At 38.5% G+C, this 20,362-nt stretch overlaps 3 protein-coding genes across 4 annotated transcripts in view; 1 reads left to right on the top strand and 2 right to left on the bottom strand.

Moving 5' to 3' along the window:
- Nucleotides 1-20,362, top strand: part of trip4 (thyroid hormone receptor interactor 4) — a 301,289-nt gene that overhangs the window by 47,108 nt on the left and 233,819 nt on the right. The window lies entirely within an intron of this gene.
- Nucleotides 1-20,362, bottom strand: part of coro2ba (coronin, actin binding protein, 2Ba) — a 42,770-nt gene that overhangs the window by 13,636 nt on the left and 8,772 nt on the right. The window contains exons 1-2 of one of the 2 annotated variants that reach the window (XM_079339409.1): nt 6,704-7,026; nt 3,420-3,620 (exon numbers count right to left, since the gene is read on the bottom strand). In XM_079339409.1, the coding sequence (XP_079195535.1) occupies nt 3,420-3,620 (201 nt within the window). In that variant the 5' untranslated portion in view covers nt 6,704-7,026. Of the gene's footprint in view, nt 1-3,419; nt 3,621-6,703; nt 7,027-20,362 lie in introns of those variants that run through there. The other variant, XM_079339408.1, reaches the window with a different exon arrangement.
- The window catches only part of LOC306821166 (calmodulin-like protein 4), a 151,738-nt gene continuing 136,324 nt past the window's right edge, over nt 4,949-20,362 (bottom strand). The window contains exon 6 of the mRNA XM_079339414.1: nt 4,949-4,960. The gene's annotated coding sequence lies outside the window, so the exon portion shown is untranslated. The remainder of the gene's footprint in view (nt 4,961-20,362) is intronic.

Raw genomic sequence — 20,362 nt, 5'->3', positions numbered from 1 at the left:
ATTCCTCATTAACCAGGCCTACTACAGCTCTCCCGTGGCTACAGCATTATTAAAGTTCATCATCATCTAACGGAAGTGTTTTTTTAGGAGTTGAATGGTTCAACAAGAAAAAGTGACTCCTTATTAAAGAGTGACTCTCCTCCAATAATTCAAGTTTATTATTATATTTGCAATTATGGTTTTTGCTTTCCTTCATTTCAGCTATTATTGCAAAACCACGTCACAGCTACATCTTATTGATTCAAAACACAATAAATCCTAGTAGTTAAGCCTTTATGAATAATGAGCTGGGTGATTTATTGATGCTGTAGTTTATCACATGTTTCAGTACATGCTGCTGGTACTTTCCAATCAGTTGGCTCATCACAGGAAGGATCAAGTGGTGTGAATGCTGCCATACTGTCTGTATAACTCTATTTCTTGCAGATATTGGCATCACATGTTTTAAATTATCTTAAACATGTACAATTAAAATATGTACGCTGTAAAATATGTTGTACAGATGATTTCAGAATCTTTGAAATCTGTGACAAATCAAATAAATTAAATAAATGATAATTATGATAGTTTTAAGGTTTATCAAAGGTAAGAGATATACCAGATATAACAGATTTGTGTTGATTATTTTAATGTGCTTGTGATTTTTTTCTACATTGGATTCAGCTTTTGATCTAAAAAATGTTTTAAAAGGAATAAATGCACAACATTTCCTGTTGCACACCACAGAGCTGAACATAAACTTTGCAAATGCTTGTTCAAAACCCTCAAACCTTTAGCTATTTAGCTAACATTAATATGAGGCAAAGACAAGCAGGACATCTGCACATTTCAGATGCTGCAACCAAGATCGTTTGGTATATTTGTTGGAATAAATCTAATTAAACCAAAAACATGTTATAGAAAATTGCAAAGTACTTTTCTGTGTGGCTAATGCATTATACTTCTGCTATAATGCTTGAAGACTCATTTACATGATTCATTCATATCAATATGGTGCATTAAACATCATACGAAATTTAAGTAAAGTAGCAGTGAATGTGTAAGATAGTAGTAGCTTTTACAGTAATTAAATATGGACCACACCCACTGCACTCTCTTTCTTTGTCCGAGGTGATGAAGAGGTGTTTGTGACCTTATCTGTCACTTTGGGGGCCGGTCTGTGTGCCAGGTGGTGCCAGCGGTAGTCCCTCCGCTTGGTAGCAGAGTTGCCTTGGAGCAACCATATGGCTGTCTCGCCGGCTGTCATCTTCACGTATCTGCCAGGCTCACACCTCGCCATTAACCGAACACCCCACTGATTTGTTTGTATCTGTCATGAGGCACAAGCTCATTTGACAAGATAACAAGTGGAAAATTAAAAGGAGGTTTCTTTGTTTCCTGATTTTTAAAACACTCAAATCCAAACCTTGTTGTCCGTTTGTCCTTTTTGTATCTTTTCTGAGTTATCTCAATAACCATTGCACTTCACAGTCTACTCGGCATGATGACATCTAATTAACAGCTATTGATTTTGGTTAAAGTGTGTCTGGTGACTTCACACCTCCTTTGATCACAGTTTAGAAAAAAACATATTGTCATTGTAACCTAAATGTCTGACATTTTGCGTGTAGTCAATTGTTTACTGACCCTTCACCAATGTAATACAAGTCTAAAGCCATCATTTTTGTTCAAAGCTGATTGAAAATATATGTAATAAATGACTGGATTAGATGATTAGAGATTACTGGCCTCATGTACTGTAGAAATAGCCTACATATAACAAATAATTTTCTTGAATTTTATGCAGTAAGAATGCAATATTTGGGTCACCACAAGAAACATGGGAAAATTACTAATCAGTTCATAAGAAAGAGTTTACAAAGTTTGCTGATTTGTTGTTTTGACATCAGGATACTGCATAAAACAGCAGCCATCATATGCTGCTGCTGAATTTGACAAACTCCATTTATGAACTTGTCACCTCAGCAGAAACCAGAGGAAATGCCTGAGAGCAATACTCTGACGAGGAGGAAATCGATCCATTGGACCGAGGTCATGCATTGAGAGGACTGAGCATGGAAAATACCACAGTTTAATCTTCCGTTATATAAGAAATAAGTGGACTGAAAAGCTAGTTGATAGCTTACAACACCTGTCATTGACACATTGAATGCATCCTTTAATATTTTTTTCAAGGAATTCTTATGATTCAATGATGCTACATCTCTCATATTATTACTGGAGTGATGTCATACCAGAAACCTGCAAAAAAATAACCTTCCCTTTCAAAATCAAAAGCCTGAAAAAATCTTCATTACATGCTGTGCAGCTCTTCTTTGCATTTATAAGCTCAAAACACAGTGAGTTACATAAAGAAAAGAGAGCTACATCTTAACTCACTGGAGACTCTCATCACCTGCAGCCTCAGACTGTGCAAAAGCACATCTAAGCAAACTTGTATGCAATTTGTATAATAAAACATCTGACAACAGTGTACAGAGTGTATTGATCTGATAGTGAGCACCACTGTTACTTTAAGCACCATGATTGAGAAACCATCAGTCATGATGGTCTAGGTTCAAATGTAGCTGAGGTCTTCATTCTTCAGACAGCAACTTTTTCTGCTGATAGCAGCCTGACTTGACCTTGTTCGGCAGCCAAGAACTTTTCAAGTACCGAGAGGTGAGAGTGTCTCTTAGAGAGACAGAGCACTTCATGGTTTCTCAGGCTCAATACTGTAGTACACACAGTGAAGTTAGATGCACACTGAACACCTTCATGAAAAACTGTTCATCTTCTCGTTCAACAGAAACAACCCAGCAACAATTACTGTAGCTTCATTAGAGGAAAAACTTAATCAATTAAAAGGTAAAACTTGTTCTACACTCCCTATATTAAAGTCAACATCACAGCACACTTTATGTTTCAGTTATATGCTGATCTTGGCTTACATTTTGTATGAGTCTTAATCACTTTTCTTTGTCATAAGTCCTGAAGAATGCATCCGCAGTTATGTTGTGTAGTACATACTCCTGTGGAAGCCGTGCGGTAGAATGCATGTGTTCAATGTGTGCTCTCACAAGAAAACACCCCAAAGTTTCACATTTCCATCAGAACACTGCCCTTTTGTAGCTTAGCTAATACCAACATGTCCTGTGATCCTTTCGGCAGGTCTAACCTTTTACAAGTCTGGCTTCAAATCCTGTCACTAAGATTTAAGGCTGGCATTCTGCAATAGAAGGGAGGGAATTTCTGAGAAAACGTGTATTGTGTTGTTAAATACCTGAAAGCAAGTTATAAATATGCCTCAAAAACCCTAAAACTTTGACTCCCAATGACTCTCAAAATATGATTTTCAACAACATTTTGTAAAGTGTACCAACCATAAAGTATCCTGGTCAAGAGAGAAACAGCAAATAGAGTGTGACAGAAGCAGCTACCTGAGATACAGGTATAACGATGAAAGACCCTCCGCCGGCGCTCTCTGTGACAACTGCCACAAACTTAGAGTTGACGGCACAGAAGTGGTTGTCATGGACGTTCTTGGTGATGGGGATGCCATCGTAGCAGTTCTCCCTGTTGGCCACCTTCCCGTAGACATTTCGAAACTTGGAGCTTCGGTAGGTCGGGCGCCATGACATCTGAGGACAATAAACAAATATATTAATTAATCTAAGTTCAACAGAACATCGTGCTCTACTTTTTTTATTACTTGAGATGGCTAGATATACAGTTAGTCTCTTTTGCATGGGCTGTTAAAAAGAAGTTAATGAAGCCTCCACTTCATTTTTGCATCAACATCTTGGTTTGTGGAAACAGAAAGGACCTCATGGAAGGGCTGCTGTGGCAGTGACTTGGCATGTGAATTGGCAACATCGAAACCTGTTTGGGGCTTAAACTAGCATGTCTTTTATATTGTGCTCTCAGTCGTATTGTTTTAAATTTGACATCATCCTTAAAAAAAAATTGGTGAAAAACATTAGCCATTACAATAACCCAGAGCCCATGTTCAATCAATCGAGGATAATGGCTTTAGCTGGATTACCGTCTAGAGAAAGAAACATTAGAATATCCAGGTTTATTGTGGTTTGAGTATTGGCATTCTTCATATGATTTCTAAGATGAATTATATTTTGTACCATGTGATGTGTCCAGTATGGTAAATCTCGCAGCGTTATGACAAAAGGATAACAATTGCCAATGATAAAATATATATTGAGAAAAATGCACAACAGTTATCACAATCCAGCCCTGTCAAAAAACTGACATGATGGTGATAATACAGAAAGAGGTAATGAAGCTGAATGTCATATTGTCCTCTCCCAAACACACAGTTGCAGGGTGGGCAGTCCCATCTGTGCAGCCATGATAACAGTCACACATACAGTTGTGGGAAATGGTCCAAATTGGTCATCGTGTGACACTTTTGACGGGGGAAAAATAGATGAAAACTGTTTCATGCTGCCTTATAGAGACAGTGATGAATTTATCAAGATGAAAATGTCAAAATAAAACAATTTCTTCTGAATAACTTCATCACGAAACAGACATCTATATAAACTAAAATGATTCATTTCTGTTGCACACAGCAGCAGCGGTGTTGTTGTTGTTCGTCGCTCTGTTTGGGGTCTTGTACAACAGAAAAGCTGCCTTTGTTTGCAGCCACTGCACACAACCAAAGAGGAGTGGTTATGTTTGACTCAAGATGCTTCTTTTGTTTTTTCTCTCCACGACAAGAATGCATTTGCAGAGTTCTTTTTTTTCTTTTTTTGGCATGCACTGGCTGTGCCGAAACACCCCAAACTAAACCATGACACTAAATCCGCTTTGACCCTTAAAGGACAAAATAAGAAGACTTTTTAGCATTTAGCATTTTTTATATTTCCAATATATTCTGACTAGATTTGTCTTAAGTTTGAATTCCAGTGTTTAGGACAACAGGAGCTAGAGGGAGAGGACTCATGACTCTTGTCGGATCAGTAGCAGTGCTGTCGGATGACATCAGGCAATCCTCTATTCAGTATTGTTCTTGGATGTGGAAGGGAACTGGTGGGAGTGGTGTACTCATGCAAATAGAAACATCCTTTGACCATGCTGCTGCTATTGTCTTTCATTGTTCCATCCGTCTCAAATCCAGTCTGGAGAAATTGCATTCAGTTGGCTGCAACAGTTTGGAAGGTCACTTTGATCTCAGCATATGAAAGATGTAGTGATCCTGCTTAGTTGTGTACCTGTAACTGCACTGACTCTCTCTTACAGCAGGTTATCAGTTACAACACTTAAAACAAGAATGGACACTCACAACATGTAATGGGCTCATAAAATACTACCTATTGTAATGACTTTGTGTGCCTCTTGTGACCCCCATCAAACAAACTGGAAACCAAACCATATGAGTGAATGCACATAGAGCTAAAACAAAAAAAAGTTCCTTGGTATAACATATGTTTCTGTGATTTCTTGTGGTTTATGCATCCCAAGCCAGCAAACAAAGAACAAACAAATCATGGCCCCCTCATGTCTCATTTGTTCCATAGATGCCTACGGATGAATGTTGGTCCTATACCTGCCAACCGATATGAACCAGATGCATGCTGGTCACATCTCTGCCAACAACCTATAGTATGAAGCCACATTTACAAAGAAAAAGCTTTAGAAGATAGTCTCAAGACAATGTGATATCAGGAAGAGGATAAACAGCAGCTCTTATACAAATAAACATTATACATGGTAGTTTGAATAACTCCAAGTCAACCAAGTTTAGGCAGTAAAATACTGCATATAAACAAGTGCATCAGCAAAAATAACAATTTCATAGCACCCTGAAACAAGCTATTCTAGTTTAAAAGTTTGTTCAATTGAAGTGGTTTTGAACATTATGTTAAGAAAAAATGCCATTTCACTTGGTTTTGATTTGATGGTGACACTTTAACTAGTCAAGGAGTGTTTAACACTGATTTATTGCTCACTTTTTCTTTGCATATGATCTGAGTACTTCTGCCAGAACCCGTCAAATTGCACAATTTGCTGCTTCTGTCTTTCAGAATTAAATATCGAATATCTTTCTTGGACAAAAAAAGGCAACGTGAACTTCACTTAAGGCTCCTGAGCTGGCATTATCAATGAGCATAACCACTATTTACTGTCCTACATATGTGGAGCTACTGTTCGCACAAAAACATCTCATTCTCATCCCATTGTAATCAAGATTGGCAGCTGTGAAGCCATGTCTGCATGAGCAGCATAATGGCAGCTTGTTAAAGAATAATGTAGAACAGAAGAGTGGCCTGAGGGACATTTTGAAGGGAAGGAAAGAGTGGGCTTGTCTGTTTTTGAGCTCTCTTTCATTCATTGGTCACCAGGGTTTGGCACAGAGAAGAGGTCTGTGTGTGTTTGTGTCCTTCTTATCTCGTGAGGGTTCGAGGCAGTAAAACACACACTTAAACACAGAGACACCATGAGGACCAGCCTTCGAATACACAGAAACTCAAAGGAGTGGCTTTGTATCTATCAGATCACAAGTCTGGTGTCTTATGAGAATGTTTCCCCCAAAAGGTTGAACAGCATGATGTCTTTGTAGCTTAGTGTAGCAGACACATTTCTTGCATCTTTTCCCCACAAAACTGCTGCAGCCAAGTTTGATAGCAATATAACACTCTCTTGCTTTCACAAGAAATAAAACGTGCAGCAATTAGCTTTAATAAACTTGAAAATGCTCCCTTACCTTACAAGTGTCACAACAGCCACTGTGTCTCTGCGGCCTTCTCAGACTTAAAACATCCACCTTCCTGTCTCAACAAGGCAGCAAGGGTCTCCTCTCTTCCTTCCTTCCCCTTCAAACCCTATGCAATCATTCTGCATCTGCTCTACCTCCTTCTCTCTAATGTTTTTCTCTCTCCACCCCTTCAAACCCTCTCTTCTCCTCCTACTGGTACTGATAGCTGGAGGGCTAGCACTCCCCCCTTTTCCTTCTCTTACCCATTTCCCTCTCTAGTCCTGCCACTCAGTCTCTCCCACAGTCCAACCAGCCCGGGCAAAGAAACAACCTCAGAGTGAGAGTAGTAGCCATTCATCGTCCTTTCTCTCCCACCCTCTGCTACTGGAATCACAAGGCCTTTCTGGCTAAGTCCCAGCACCAGCAGCAGGTTTTCACTAACTCTATCATCCTTTCATTTAATCCTCTACTATTTAACTCTACCCCTTCACTCCACAGGAATGAAACCAGTCAACTGTTTGGACAGATACACAGGTGCACCCCATAAGGAGAGTCAGCAACTCTTAACCTTGCAGAAAAAGTACAATCCAATAAAGATAGCCAGACCGCCTTTCTTCAAACACATTAGATTTTAAAACAAGGAATGGAGAAAAATGTGACTCCAATCAGGACTTAATCAATCCGCAGTTGTCTCAAAGCTCAGACAAATCTCCACTAGCCCTTCTGTGTTTGTATTTGAAACATGCACAGTAGCTAGAATCAGAAATATATTGTGCTGTCTTTCATCAAGTCATAATTTTTGGACGTCATTTAAGTTCAAAATACCTTATATTTGATATGCTTTAAGCCTAAACCTGCTCATCAGTAAAGTGTTGGCTTTACATTTTGAATTAATATTTAAAGGCATGCAAAAGCACTCCCTAAACCAACATAATCCCAATCAGTGTCAAAGTCTGTTCATCTTATTTTTCTTTTTTATAATTGATTGTAGTTATACAATGTGTTCAGTTCTATGTTGTGCTTTATAATCTCTTGGAGGCACAAACACTAATCATTGTGTTGCCATGCGTTGAATTATATCAACAAGCTGCGAGCGATACTTGAAATAGCTGAAGTTAATTTGAGCATCAGTGTCTGTTCTTATTTTAAGAGATGACACTATGAATCCCATGGGGTTTTTTTTAATAGAAAATGACTGACTGACGTCTCCTTGTGAGAATATGTGCCTTTTTCCAACTCTGAAATAACATGAGACTTGAAAATACTGAAAAAGGCATTTTGCATTTTACTAAATGCACACTGAAAGATTTAATGTTGCTGAGTTACTCTTTTGTACGAGGAGCTCCAAAATCTCTTTCACTACGAACACTTCCTGAAACGACCTCTGCTCAGGTCGATACACAGAGGCAGGTGTTATAGTGAAAATTGCTTCCCCTGAGTGTTTGAAATGTGGGTGTAGCCCTGCAGGTTTATGTGGAGGAGGTTTTCATTGGCCTCTTGGTTCGCTTTGTGTGTGTGTTTGTGTGTGTGTAGTATACTTTGTCTACAGCATTTATTATGTGTTGTGCATGTTCGTTTGTTTCCATGCCTGCGTCCATGTCTGACAATATGTTGCCTGTTTGTACCAGTATACATTTACTGTAGTGCTCAAAGCTGGAGGGCAGACCACTCCAGAGAGCAGCACTCTGTTTATTGACTTTTTAAAAAAAACATCTTGCTTCAAGGCATTTCTGCTGCTGTCTTTCCCTTTCCTCATCTCTCTTTGAGTTTTCAACCCTTTTTCAGATATCCTAAAAGCTGTACATCTCTATTTCTTATTCCAAAAAATAAATAACAGAAATACTGATACATGTCATACTGTACGTCTACACACATATAAAATGATATTTTCACGAGGAAAGCAACTTTACTTAATTCCACTCATCCATCCTCGCAGCTGCAGTCACACGTCCACTCTCCTTTGTAACTCAACGAAATCAATGTGACATACACACTCATTTTGAAGTATAAAAGGCCAATTATACACACTTTCAATCAAATCAATGGGTCCAACTATTTCAATCAAGATTTTCTCAATGTTGGTGCCAAATACGGAAGTGGGGCCATCTGAGCTCTTATTCAATGGATACAAAAAGAAATCCACAGGATGATTGCATATCCCGTCATTCAGACACAGTGAAGCTCTGTAAAGCCACCATGCCATGTTCTGTCTCTTCCTGTCCTCTCCTGGCAATAACACTGTACACTCATTTATGACGACTTCCTGTCTCTGCGAAGAGTAAATATCACCAGAAGAGAGAACCCCCATTGGCTCCTTTGGCCTCCTTTTTTCTCAGCATGAAGTGGAATCTCTAGTTCTCACTTACACAGGAAGTGTCACAGCTTGGCTGAAGAGCTGGAATACTTTCTGCACTGCTACAGCAATGCCTGATGGGACAACTGTGGCTTATAAAAGACTTTTGAGTGCTGTGAAGATGCAGATTGTCAGAGGAAAACATTTGCATGTGTCTCGCTACAGCTGACAGTCAGCGTCTTTGGTTGGCATAAATTCCTTTCAGTGCAGCAATGCTGACACTCACACCCTCCCTTTAAGATGCACTTTCTTGAAGAGTTAGTCATGGACAAAAAACTGGCACAAAAATAGTGCCAAAATACCATATAAACATACAAACTTATCAGGCTTATTCGATCGCTATTTATTCAGCAATTTATTACTGAACAATATCTCTGTACTACTGAGCTTTTTCACAATGCTACACATGACATGCAAATCCAAATCCAAGTCTGCATCTCTTAGACTGATCAACCATGGTCAATCAAGTTACCCTTTACCAAAGTGACAATCGTATACAGAAGACATTTATTACATGGGTAATGACTAACATTTAAATCTTAGAGGTAACTCTAAATGTTGACAATGACTATATATAGTCATATATATATTTGTGTACACACACACAAATAGGTAGGTCAAAAACATATAAAGACATCACCCGCTGGAAAGTTTTATCAAGGCTGCGTTGTTTCTGTTCTCCAAACTCTGTTTATATCATGAAGGTTTCAATTTGTAAAAGCATGTGCTTAAGAGTGGATGCTAATTTGTCAAAGGCTGCGTTCAGAGACAGAGAGAGTGATGAAAGTAATGCAGTGAGGGATTACAAGGAGCCACAGACGTTAGATGAACAGAGCCTTTCGTCTGCAACAGTGAACGACAGATGTCAGTAAAATAACTGTAAGTGTGAGCAGGAAATAAAAGAAAGGGTTTGCAATTAATTGCAAGGTGCACTCACAAGTTTCCATGAGAAATCAGATCAAAAAAAAAAAACTTGCTTTATAAAAGTGATGCACAATGCCAAAGGCAGAGAAACAACAATGGACCAGTGAAACAAAGATTGCAAATGCAAAGTCTGCTTTAAAAAGAGAGAGGTGCAGCCAATCTTGCAGGAGATGGCAGCTGTGAGAAAGTGGAATAAAATAAAAAAGAACAGAAAAGATTTAACACACCTGCTCCCGGAGCCCAAAGTGAATCAGTCCATCTGTGTTTTTGTCAGATTTTTCCAGATGGTCAGTTAAGGAATGTGGGAGAGGTAAAGTCTTCTTCCAGTCCACATTTTTTTAAATCAACTGAAACAGTCGTCGCAGGAGCTCCTGGCACTGACTCAGTGTCAATAATCCAACCCATTAATGTCTAGCATATAATTTCTGCAGTTTCGTAAACAATTAAGGTCACACACTGTAAAAGCCCACCTGTAATACATTTCATTAAACCGCAGGGTTACAGGAAAGGCCATGACTTTTAATAATGTCAACCTGTCAAGCAATGATAGCTTATGACCTCCAATGGCAAGCGGAGGTGGAGGTGATGCTACAGTATGTGATCTCCATGTGCTACATCTGTAAAGCTTGAGTATTACTGTGCATTACAAAGCATTTAAAGTGCTCTAATGCCCACACGTTATGTGTTAAACAGCCCCAAAGGAGAATATCAAGTCAAGAATATCAGTGAACTCAACACATATCACTGCTCCCATGCAACAAGTGATGGTAAAATCATCAGCTCCCCTCGAGTTCCATATTGATCTATAATTGTACTTTATGTTTTCAGAAAAAAAAAATGAAATCATTTCTCAACATTCATTCTTTCAGTCTTTATTAGAACTGTGAAGTCGTCTTTATCCCGGGTGAAAGCATCCTCAGCTGTTTGTTGTCTGTAGATGCTACTAATTAGCTAATTAGCATACTAACATGTCTCTGTGGTGCAAAAAAAAAGACATTTTACCTCCCAAACACCATTTTCAGCAGGTAAGCAGAAGATAAGTACATGCAGTGTCACACACTCTATGACAACTGTAGATTTGTGTAACACAGTGTTGTGAATACTGCCTTATTTGATCGATGGCAATCACTGTCGAGACAACTAGAGGAGGGGGAGCCAGATAATAACAAAACAACAAAACCTGATAATCAAATGAACATTTTAAAGCACAACTTGGGTTCAAATCACAGTGACACAGCCACAGTGAGACCTCTCTGTAAATTCATCTTTACTTCAGTATTGGTTAAAAACATTTAGATAAAGTTCAACAAAATATTAGTGATATAATATGAGCCTGCTGAAACAGCTGCCAGTGCTGCGTGCATATTGGAGAGTCTGTTCGTAATAATAAGGCATTACTCTAATAATGACTGGAGATGCAGAAGCTGCAGCTAATGGCAGCTCTCAGGCCTGGAGCCAGCCCCCATTAAGCAGCGGTAATGATGCAAAGAGCTCACTACCCAAGGACAGGAAACCCAGAAACCAAGCTGAAGGGCACTTAACAGTGCACAAGTACACAGAGCAGTGGGTATACAGGAATCCATCCATCGCCTTGTAAGAGGAGTTTGATGACAGCAGCGTTATCCTCCAGATGAGGATGTTGCTATGCATACATTATGGTGCTTTTTTATAATTCTGATATGCACAGAAAAACTAAGACTGTCCTCATAATCTCTAAAACAACTCCATATTATAGATTGAAACATCAGAGAGATGCAATCTTTCCTCTTCCAATGGGTCACTAAAAAACAGCAAAAGGTCTAAATAAATAATCTCCCCTGTGCTAGATTTTTCTTTTTCCCCCAGGAGTTGCTGCCACATGCTTTTTGGAGCATAATGATGAGTGAGCTGGGCCCTGCACCCCGAATGGCAGAGGGGGGTTGTAGACTGATGGTTAAAGAGAAGTCTATAGGAAAGATGGAGGAACAAAAGAGGACACATGAGGCACAGTGACAAAAGAGGAACAGAGATAAAGGTTCTGCTTTAAAGAGAGAAACGGGGGGACTCAAGGTGAAAGAGAAGACAAGATAAGAAACAAGTGATGAAGGAAGGGCCAGGAGCAGACCAACAAAGAATGATGAAATATTTAGACACAAAGAAAAAGCAGACAGAAAGGAGGAGCAGAAGAGGCTCCTACCAGACGGAGATTAACTCCCCTCTGTCCGACCACCTGCCTGCAGCACACACACACACACACACACACACTGAGTCAGCTAACCGTCTGAAGATAAATATTGATATCTTCAATAACCAAAAGAGGTTAAGCATCAGAATAATGAAATGTCAAAATCCAGGAAGCTTTTAAACTACATCTGTATATGAACAATATCCGGATAGAAATACCCCTCTTACTGCTTCACTCTGCTGCAGGATTTCAAAATCTGAATCCATTTCTTAAACCAGCTAGCCTACAGACATAGATAAGACCAGTGGCTAATAATTAAAGACAGTAAGACAGCAAACCCCAGAGAATTCAGATAAGAAGCCACACACTTGGTGTTTATCCTGTGAGGAGCTATGGCATTTATACTCTCGAAAATCATTTGATCAAACGTGACGACAGAAAAATGAATACAAAAAAATTATCATCAAGTGGTAACGGAAAAAGCTTTGTACTTTTGTAAAAAGCTGAGATACTTGCAAAACAGTCAATTAGCAGCTGCAATGAAGCAATTTTGAAGAGAGAACTTGAAGGCCCAGTTTTAATTATCTGTTTGAGTCCAAGATAATGAGATAGATAATTACAATTGAGTTTTAAGAGAAAACTTACACAGATTTTCAGAAGAAACACTAAAGAACGTTTAGGATTTATGTGGTGGTAAAATGTCATCAGCACTGGAAGGAAATCCCTCTGGCCACAGTTCAAATTAATAAAAAGCTAAATGGCACAGAGCCCAAGTCCAAGGAGGGGGACATGAAGGAGCACTTTCATCAGATTATTGGAATCCATCATTCAAGTGGAGACCACAGAAGCTGCTCTGTGGAAAGATTAATAAGTCTGTGAGTTATGATATCAGACCTGTAGCTTCAAAACGGGAGAAATCTAAAATGGGAGTGCTTGAGTATAACGCCATATTGCGTTTCCAAACTTCAAGGTGATTGCCAGAGGAGCATGTTGACTTGCAGAAGGTTTGATCATAAAGAGTGAGTCATTACATGGAAATATTTCTGGTACCACTACATGCAGATCTGCAGTATCTTCTGAGCCCTTCTCAGGTACAAGGAGAGCATATACTTCTTTCACAAGAGTCCTATAAGAAAGTCCATGAGTGCAAAATCTCTGCAGTACACAACACATAGTTTGACTTTATCATGGACAGTCTATAGATGTCAATGAAGACAAAATACAAAACAAATATAAAAAAGAGTTGGCTGGATTCTATGTAGCTGCTTCCATTTCTTGGTCCCGTAATTGTGCATATTAGCTCGCTGTCATAATATCATGATTTATCGAAGCAAATGAAATCAACTTTATTTATACAACAGTTTACACACAACACAGTTGATCCCAAGTGCTTTACAATGTACACACAAAAGAAAACAAGAACAAAAAAGGAAACAAATCGAACTAGAGGACAAGAGAAAACCAGGAATGATGAAAGGATATCAAATATGATTCAAAATTGATTAATAAATGTTAATATTAGAAATCCTTGTGGATAATTACTATAACAAGACTACAATTCATCTGTGAAAAGGGCCTTACAGAGCAGGTGATCACATATCCTCACACTGTAAGAGTGAGGGCTTATAAAGAGAAAGTATTACCAAGAGGAAATAACTTAAAGTCCTCAAGAAACCATGTTTTTCTTTCCAATTAAAAGAATCAATCGAACCCTTTAATTGAACAATGAGTAACAACAGACATTAAAAATTGTCTGATTTTCCTGAAGGAAGCAAACCATTTGTTATTCCATTTTTCAAACACTAGAAGAAGCTACTTCCTGATCCAGATTAGATGAGACACAAAGCTTTGTAGTTCGGACCAGCAGGGACTCAATATGACACTGAGCTTTGTCAGAGACCAGAGAGCATGTTTTGGTATCCTTACCTCCTTCAATGTATCAGGGGTCTACTTTGCCCTCTCTTTTATCTCTCCTCTCTGTACTCTCACTATCTGTTTTTTCTCCCTCTGACTCTTTTTGGAAGGATTAGAAGGAATGAAGCATAAAAAAGCAAACCTAGACGGAGAACATTGCCAAACCAAATGCCAGACCATCTGCCCAACAGTTCCAGACAGTGCCCATCTGAACCTTGACAAAAACGACTCATTCCGTGAGGAAACATACATTTCCAATCTGTGATGTGATGCCGCTTGAAAGACAAATACAAAGACAATAATTTCAAGAAAGAACAGAAGCACAAAGATAGAATCCAATCAATCAGCCAATTGCGATCCTGCTGCCAAAAACATCTTCACATTAGACAAACCACTTCAGTTCTGACCCGCTGCTTTGATAATAAAGGTTAAGTCAAAGATATTGTCATTGAGTTGGTCAGTTATGGTTTTCTGTTTTCAACATTTATGTCTCTGTCTTGTTGCTATACTTTCTGCCTCCGTGTGTTTTCCTGCCTCTGTGATTGCGTGCCTCGACCTTAATGTTTTCACCTTCGTACTAATTGTCTTACCCGTCCCTAATTACCCCGAGTGTATTTTGTCTCGGTCGTCCCTGTTTCCCTGTGCCAGTTCTTTTCTCCAACCCTGCTCCTTGTGTGGGTGTTTCCTAGAGACTCTATGTCTTTCCAGCTGTTGTTGGTCTCTGTTTGTTTTTTTGGGATAATTATTCCTCTGTCACTCACAGTAAGCCATTTTGATTTTCTCTTTGTTTGCAATAAATACTTCTTCTTAGTTTGCATCTAGGTCCTCCCTCTTTGCTTATGACGTCACATGGAAGTGTAAATAAATTATGGTTTTAAAATAAGAATCTGTACATGCAATAAATTGAAAAAAAAATGGATTTGCACTATATTAGTAGTTGCAGAAGTAGCACAAAATGAATCTAGTATTTGAAAATGCAACTGAAGAGAACAAAACAAAACAAAATCAAACAATATGAAATGATACTTTGGTTATATTTGAACTCTATCAAAGGTATCTACATATGACGGCAGATCACATTCTAATCCATGACTTCTCTATACTGACTTCTCTGTATCTCAAGTTTCTGGTTGGACTGTAAACAATGAGAAAGGACAAAGTCTTGGTCTGGATATCAGTTTTCATGATATCTGCTCCCTACATGTACACCGGAAGCCTTGAAACATGAGCCATCACTCCCAATAGGCTATAGGCGATGGAAGCTGAGACTGATGCATCGGCAGCCACTTATTAGATATAAGGAACAAAATAGTGGTTACAGTTTTGTATGCTGATATTTGTTATCCAGGATAAAAGGACATCATCTGTGGCATGTGGATAAATTATTATTATTTTTTTAAAGTGAAACTCCAAGAATTATCATTGGTAAGCTTGAGTTTGAACCACCAAGATGTATTTTGAGTTTCTTCTGTAATTGTTGAGCAGTTTCTCTCAGAGCTGTTGTATCAGGGAGGTTAACACATGAGCAAAGGCTGATATCAGCAGTGCAGAGCTAAGTGTCTGATGGAGTTATAGGGCAAATAGATAACTGATGTCCTTGTACAGAAACCTCTATACACGTCTTTATCATATTAGTGCAGCAGGTCAGTTCCCTGTAATCTCTTCATTGTTACTCTCAATTTAATGGACAAAGAGTGGGGTCTATGATGGTGAAATTACATAAAGGAGTTGTTAGTCTTGGAAAAAAATGAGCTACGATATTTGACCTCCATATTATGAATCAATCACTTGGACATAGTGCGCTATGACTATTGAGCCTTGCTGCAAAAAGAAAGATAAAGCCACTTAATGATGCCAGTCCTGGAAGCATGAATGGGCCAAATATGTTCTTCTTATTTTGGGGTTTTTCAAAAAAAGATCTGAATAAAAGATCTGCTTGTCAGAGTGTATCAATATAGGCAGGATAGAAATTAGGTGTGACCAGTGAGAGACAACCAGATTGCAGCAATTCTGGCACCTTTGCCAGTATTAAAGTGGGGGCAGGGAAACTCCAGATGTTCACGTTTATACAGAGCAGGGATCAGGAGGAAAAGACTTCTAATGGGTTTTTCTACTGCGGTAAGCAGGTTTAACTGCAACAATGGTGATGGCCTATTGCTTATTCAGGAAAAATACGACAATATAATCAAACTAGTGGTAATGTGCTCTGCTTTCTATCTTTATCTGACGTATAGACTACAAGACATGTACAGTTAATTCTACTTCAACTGGATATCTGGGATCATTTCTGTACGATCATTTCTGCATTGTCTTTTACAGCTTTCCGCATTAATTATGGAATAATACACGTCTACTATTCACAAATACAGACAATCTGAAAGACAGACAGAAGGAGGGAACAGTAACGGATTTTCCACCCATGTGTGAGCGAGTTGAGCCACATTTGAAATGACAGTATTCCCATATGTGTGTGAAGGTTAATGTGTTGTGAATTTGACCTATATTTTAGAGGATCTCTCTGTTGATGACATCACAGGGTCGACACGTATGCTACATTTGTTCTATATCCATGTGTCATCATATGTCTATTATAATTTTCCATGGTTGAAGCGGTTTAATACATGAGGGCAGCATACTCACAGGGCAGGACAGCGTTTGGAAAGCAATATGTTGGAAAACTATTTTATGGTCACTCATGCATATCTTTCCAGTCTGTTTCATTGACGTATTGCCAGCCTGTCGATAGGACTTCCACTGTACACTTCACTAATGTGTCCCAGTTTTAAAGACAGCTGTAAAATACAGACCTCATTTCATCATCCTCTTTTGGGACAAATATTTAATTTTGGCTGCTATTCCATCAGGGATTCTTTATTGGCACTGTCTACTCCCTGCTGGATCACTTCGAGATTCATAGTTTAGAGTATAATCTACTCCAGCCTTGTTTCTGTGTATCCCATTTTTTAGAGTATTAGAGTGCTTTGGATTAACTGGGCTGTAATGTTGTCAAACAGATCAAAAAAGCTATTAAGAAATAATCAGTGGGGATAGAACTTCAGAGCTGATCTGTATGAAACACTATCCACTTTTGTCTGGGCCATGACTCAGCCTGAGAATTTAAAATCAAAGTATAACTCTTTTGGAAAGCTCAGGTTAGAATTGCTGATTATAAACCAGTCTCCTGATAAGTGCTGACACGACAAATTATGCAGAGTCCCAATGAGGTAGGTTCTTTAAAATAAAAAAAAGCATGCTTATGATGTTCAACCAAAAGAGTTCATGTTTTTATATTTTAAGATCTGTCAGACATGCAGAGTAAAAAAACAGTTATATCTGAAGCACGATGATCTTTGACTTACCAAGATCAAAAAACATAGCTACATCTTCATGACAAACAGGTTTTGTTTTGACAAAAACACATTTATTGTACAATGTGAAACTTTCACCATTTAATTAGCATTCACTACAGCGCTGTAATGGTAACCAATGAGATTCATTTTCTAATACACAACATGTAAAAAAACAACACCAGGATTTCCCTCTTCAGAGCATCATACATACAAAACAAATGTAACAAAGCCAAGGAGGGGGGCTTGACAACCAATAAATATACAGTTTGAAAGATTATTTCATTATTTATCATTAAGAAAACCAGAAATATTACGGCATATAATATCAAACTGTTCTTTTCCTTTGGCAAACATGTTTTCGTTTCCTCTTTTCAACTATAGGGACAAACTTTCACAAACTTTTCCAGCCAATACCATTAAAAGTTCCACAACACAGTGTATACAACCCTAACCCTATAAAGGGAAACTTTGAAAGATTAACATTGAAGCTCCTTTTCCCTGTCTTTCAGTGACACAAGAGCCCGCTTTAATTTGGTCTTGCCTTTCTTTGTTGCTGTTCTCAGCACCTTTACTCTCAAAACCTCAACAGCTTTTTCCCCTGACAATGTGGAATAAAGTCTTTTAGCCTTTATTACCCTCAGCTCAGGAACTCCCAGCTCACATTTTTCAATGTCAGGTGTATTCTCAGACTACAGTCCTCACCTTGTGTGGCCAACAATGCAATATTGCCTTGTTAAATGCTCCATGATTCTGCCTTACTTCTTACTGTCTACTACACTAGTATACTAAACTGATCATCTTGCCTATCAACATCATGTTTGCCTACTGACAAAGTGTTTACAATTGTATCTTAACACCTTGATGCCTGAATTTGTTTTCCAAGTATTAAAACCATTTTTTACACGTGTTTTTGCTTTCAAGTAGATGCTAAATTAAGTTGACAAAGTTAATTTAATAATAGCACATTCAATAAATATTACTTAAAATAGCACATAAAACAGATGTTGTTCCATCTCCAACTGGTCCTATGACAAACTAATGCTTGCAAAAGGTTCCTAGGTATGTATTGAAAGTGCATCAACCGGCAGTGGAGGAATACAGACGCTATTTTGTTCATTTTGTTGTGGAGGAATGTGATCAAACAGACTAAAAAGACCTTTCATTTTCACATTTGTTATATTAACAATATTTTTTACAAGAGTTGCATCTTTCTGTCTTTGTATCATTTCCTTGCACTTTCTTCCCTCTGTGTTTTTGACATGCGTCTACTTCATTTTCTCTCCAGGCACCGTTTACATAAAGAATTGACGCAGCTCATCAGCTTAGACCCAGAAAACTTTCTCAGCAGCACTCAGCACCCAGGGTGAGGAAGCAAGGAGGTTGGAATGCAGACACAGCTGCCTCTCAGCTGAATACTTGCCATTAACAAAAAACACACTGAGAAGATGCATACATGTGTCTAATGTTGTGGTATTAACACAATTTCCCAAAGAAATTGTGTGTTTTCCTCTAATCCACTCAAAAAGACAACACAAATTCATAAAAAAAAGTCCCCGAAAGTTAGTTTTTTCCAAAACTTCTTCAAAAAGATGGCAGCTTCAGAATAAAACTGAAGGAGGAGAATGAGCAGATGCAGAACAATGACTTCATAAAATGATCCTAAGCAGTTTTATCAAGCTATTTTATGCTTCTGAATAAATGGGTGACACGGTCGGGTGTTTAAGATTGCCAAAAATGTAAATAATTTCACAAATATCACAGTAGAATAATTCATGACTGACATGACTGGAGTGGTATGAATTTTAATGGCCTTTATTTCAAAAGGCTCTTTGTTTTATCGTCGATAGCCTGTTGCTGTTTAGCCAGACTGTGTTACCATAGTGACAGCAATGAAAATCCAGATATCTGGACTTAAGAAAAGAGTCTTCAAGAAAAAGAAAAGAATGGCATTTATACACAAATTGGACAGTTTCTAGAGAAAGGAAAAGTTCTGTAAAAGAAATTTCAGCGTAAAGCAAAGAGTGTCCATGCACCTCTAGAAGTTCTGTGTTTTGTGTTAATACCCTACGCTCTTTAATTTAAGACAACTGAAACTCAATTTTTTCGTTTTGTTTTGCTACTTCTTTACATGTTCAGGTCTTTTTTCAAAGTAGTGGGCGGCCTTAAGAGGGTATATTTATCATGAGAAACCCAGTACTGCTTCACTGAGTTTTGAGAGTGTGTTCAACACATACTATCTCCAGCTGTGTGGGAAATGTGTGACAGACAATACCTTAAAATGTCAGGACCTGACTGTTCTGACATTGTCTGAAAATTGTTAAGAGTTCATGTTTGAAAGGAGCTTAATACAACAACGATAAACCTAAAGTGGTACGTTTTTTTTCTTAACTGAACAAAGGTTTCTGCTGCTCACGTAACTCCTCCCTGCACCACCTGGCTCCTGATGTCTTTACAAAATCAATTCAACTCAAACAAGCCTCTTTCGTAAGACGTATTACATCGGCCAAACTCATCCAGCAAACTGCTGACATAACAGGCTTCATCTGCAGCTCAGACCTTACACTTTCATCATATAATGTGGCCTTTACACAGTAAGAGGATTATCTCTTTATGTTTCATGTGATCTCTTCATGGGCTCATCAGTTTGTTCAGAACACTGAACCACCATGACCAATGGCATCTTTTCTCACATATTTGCTGCAGCATTGAGCAGATCATAGCTCTGATAGTAGCATAAAGTGATGGCGGTACATTAAAAGAAAGGAGAGCCAATAGCAGATACATTGAGCACATGAGAAAAGGAAATGAAGAGAGTATTTTGTGCTGCAAAGAGACTGGTATCTATATTTACAGTGCTATCAGTGCCCATAGGCGAAATACAGAGCTGGATCTGACCCTAATGAACTCCAGTGTGGATGTCTGTAAGTGTGTGTGTGTGTGTGTGTGTGCATGCATGCGTACGT

The sequence above is a fragment of the Symphodus melops genome (assembly GCF_947650265.1).
Source record: "Symphodus melops genome assembly, chromosome: 3".
Lineage (NCBI taxonomy): Eukaryota > Metazoa > Chordata > Actinopteri > Labriformes > Labridae > Symphodus > Symphodus melops.
The sequence above is the reverse complement of the archived record's forward strand: the minus strand, read 5'-3'. Positions and strand labels throughout refer to the sequence as shown.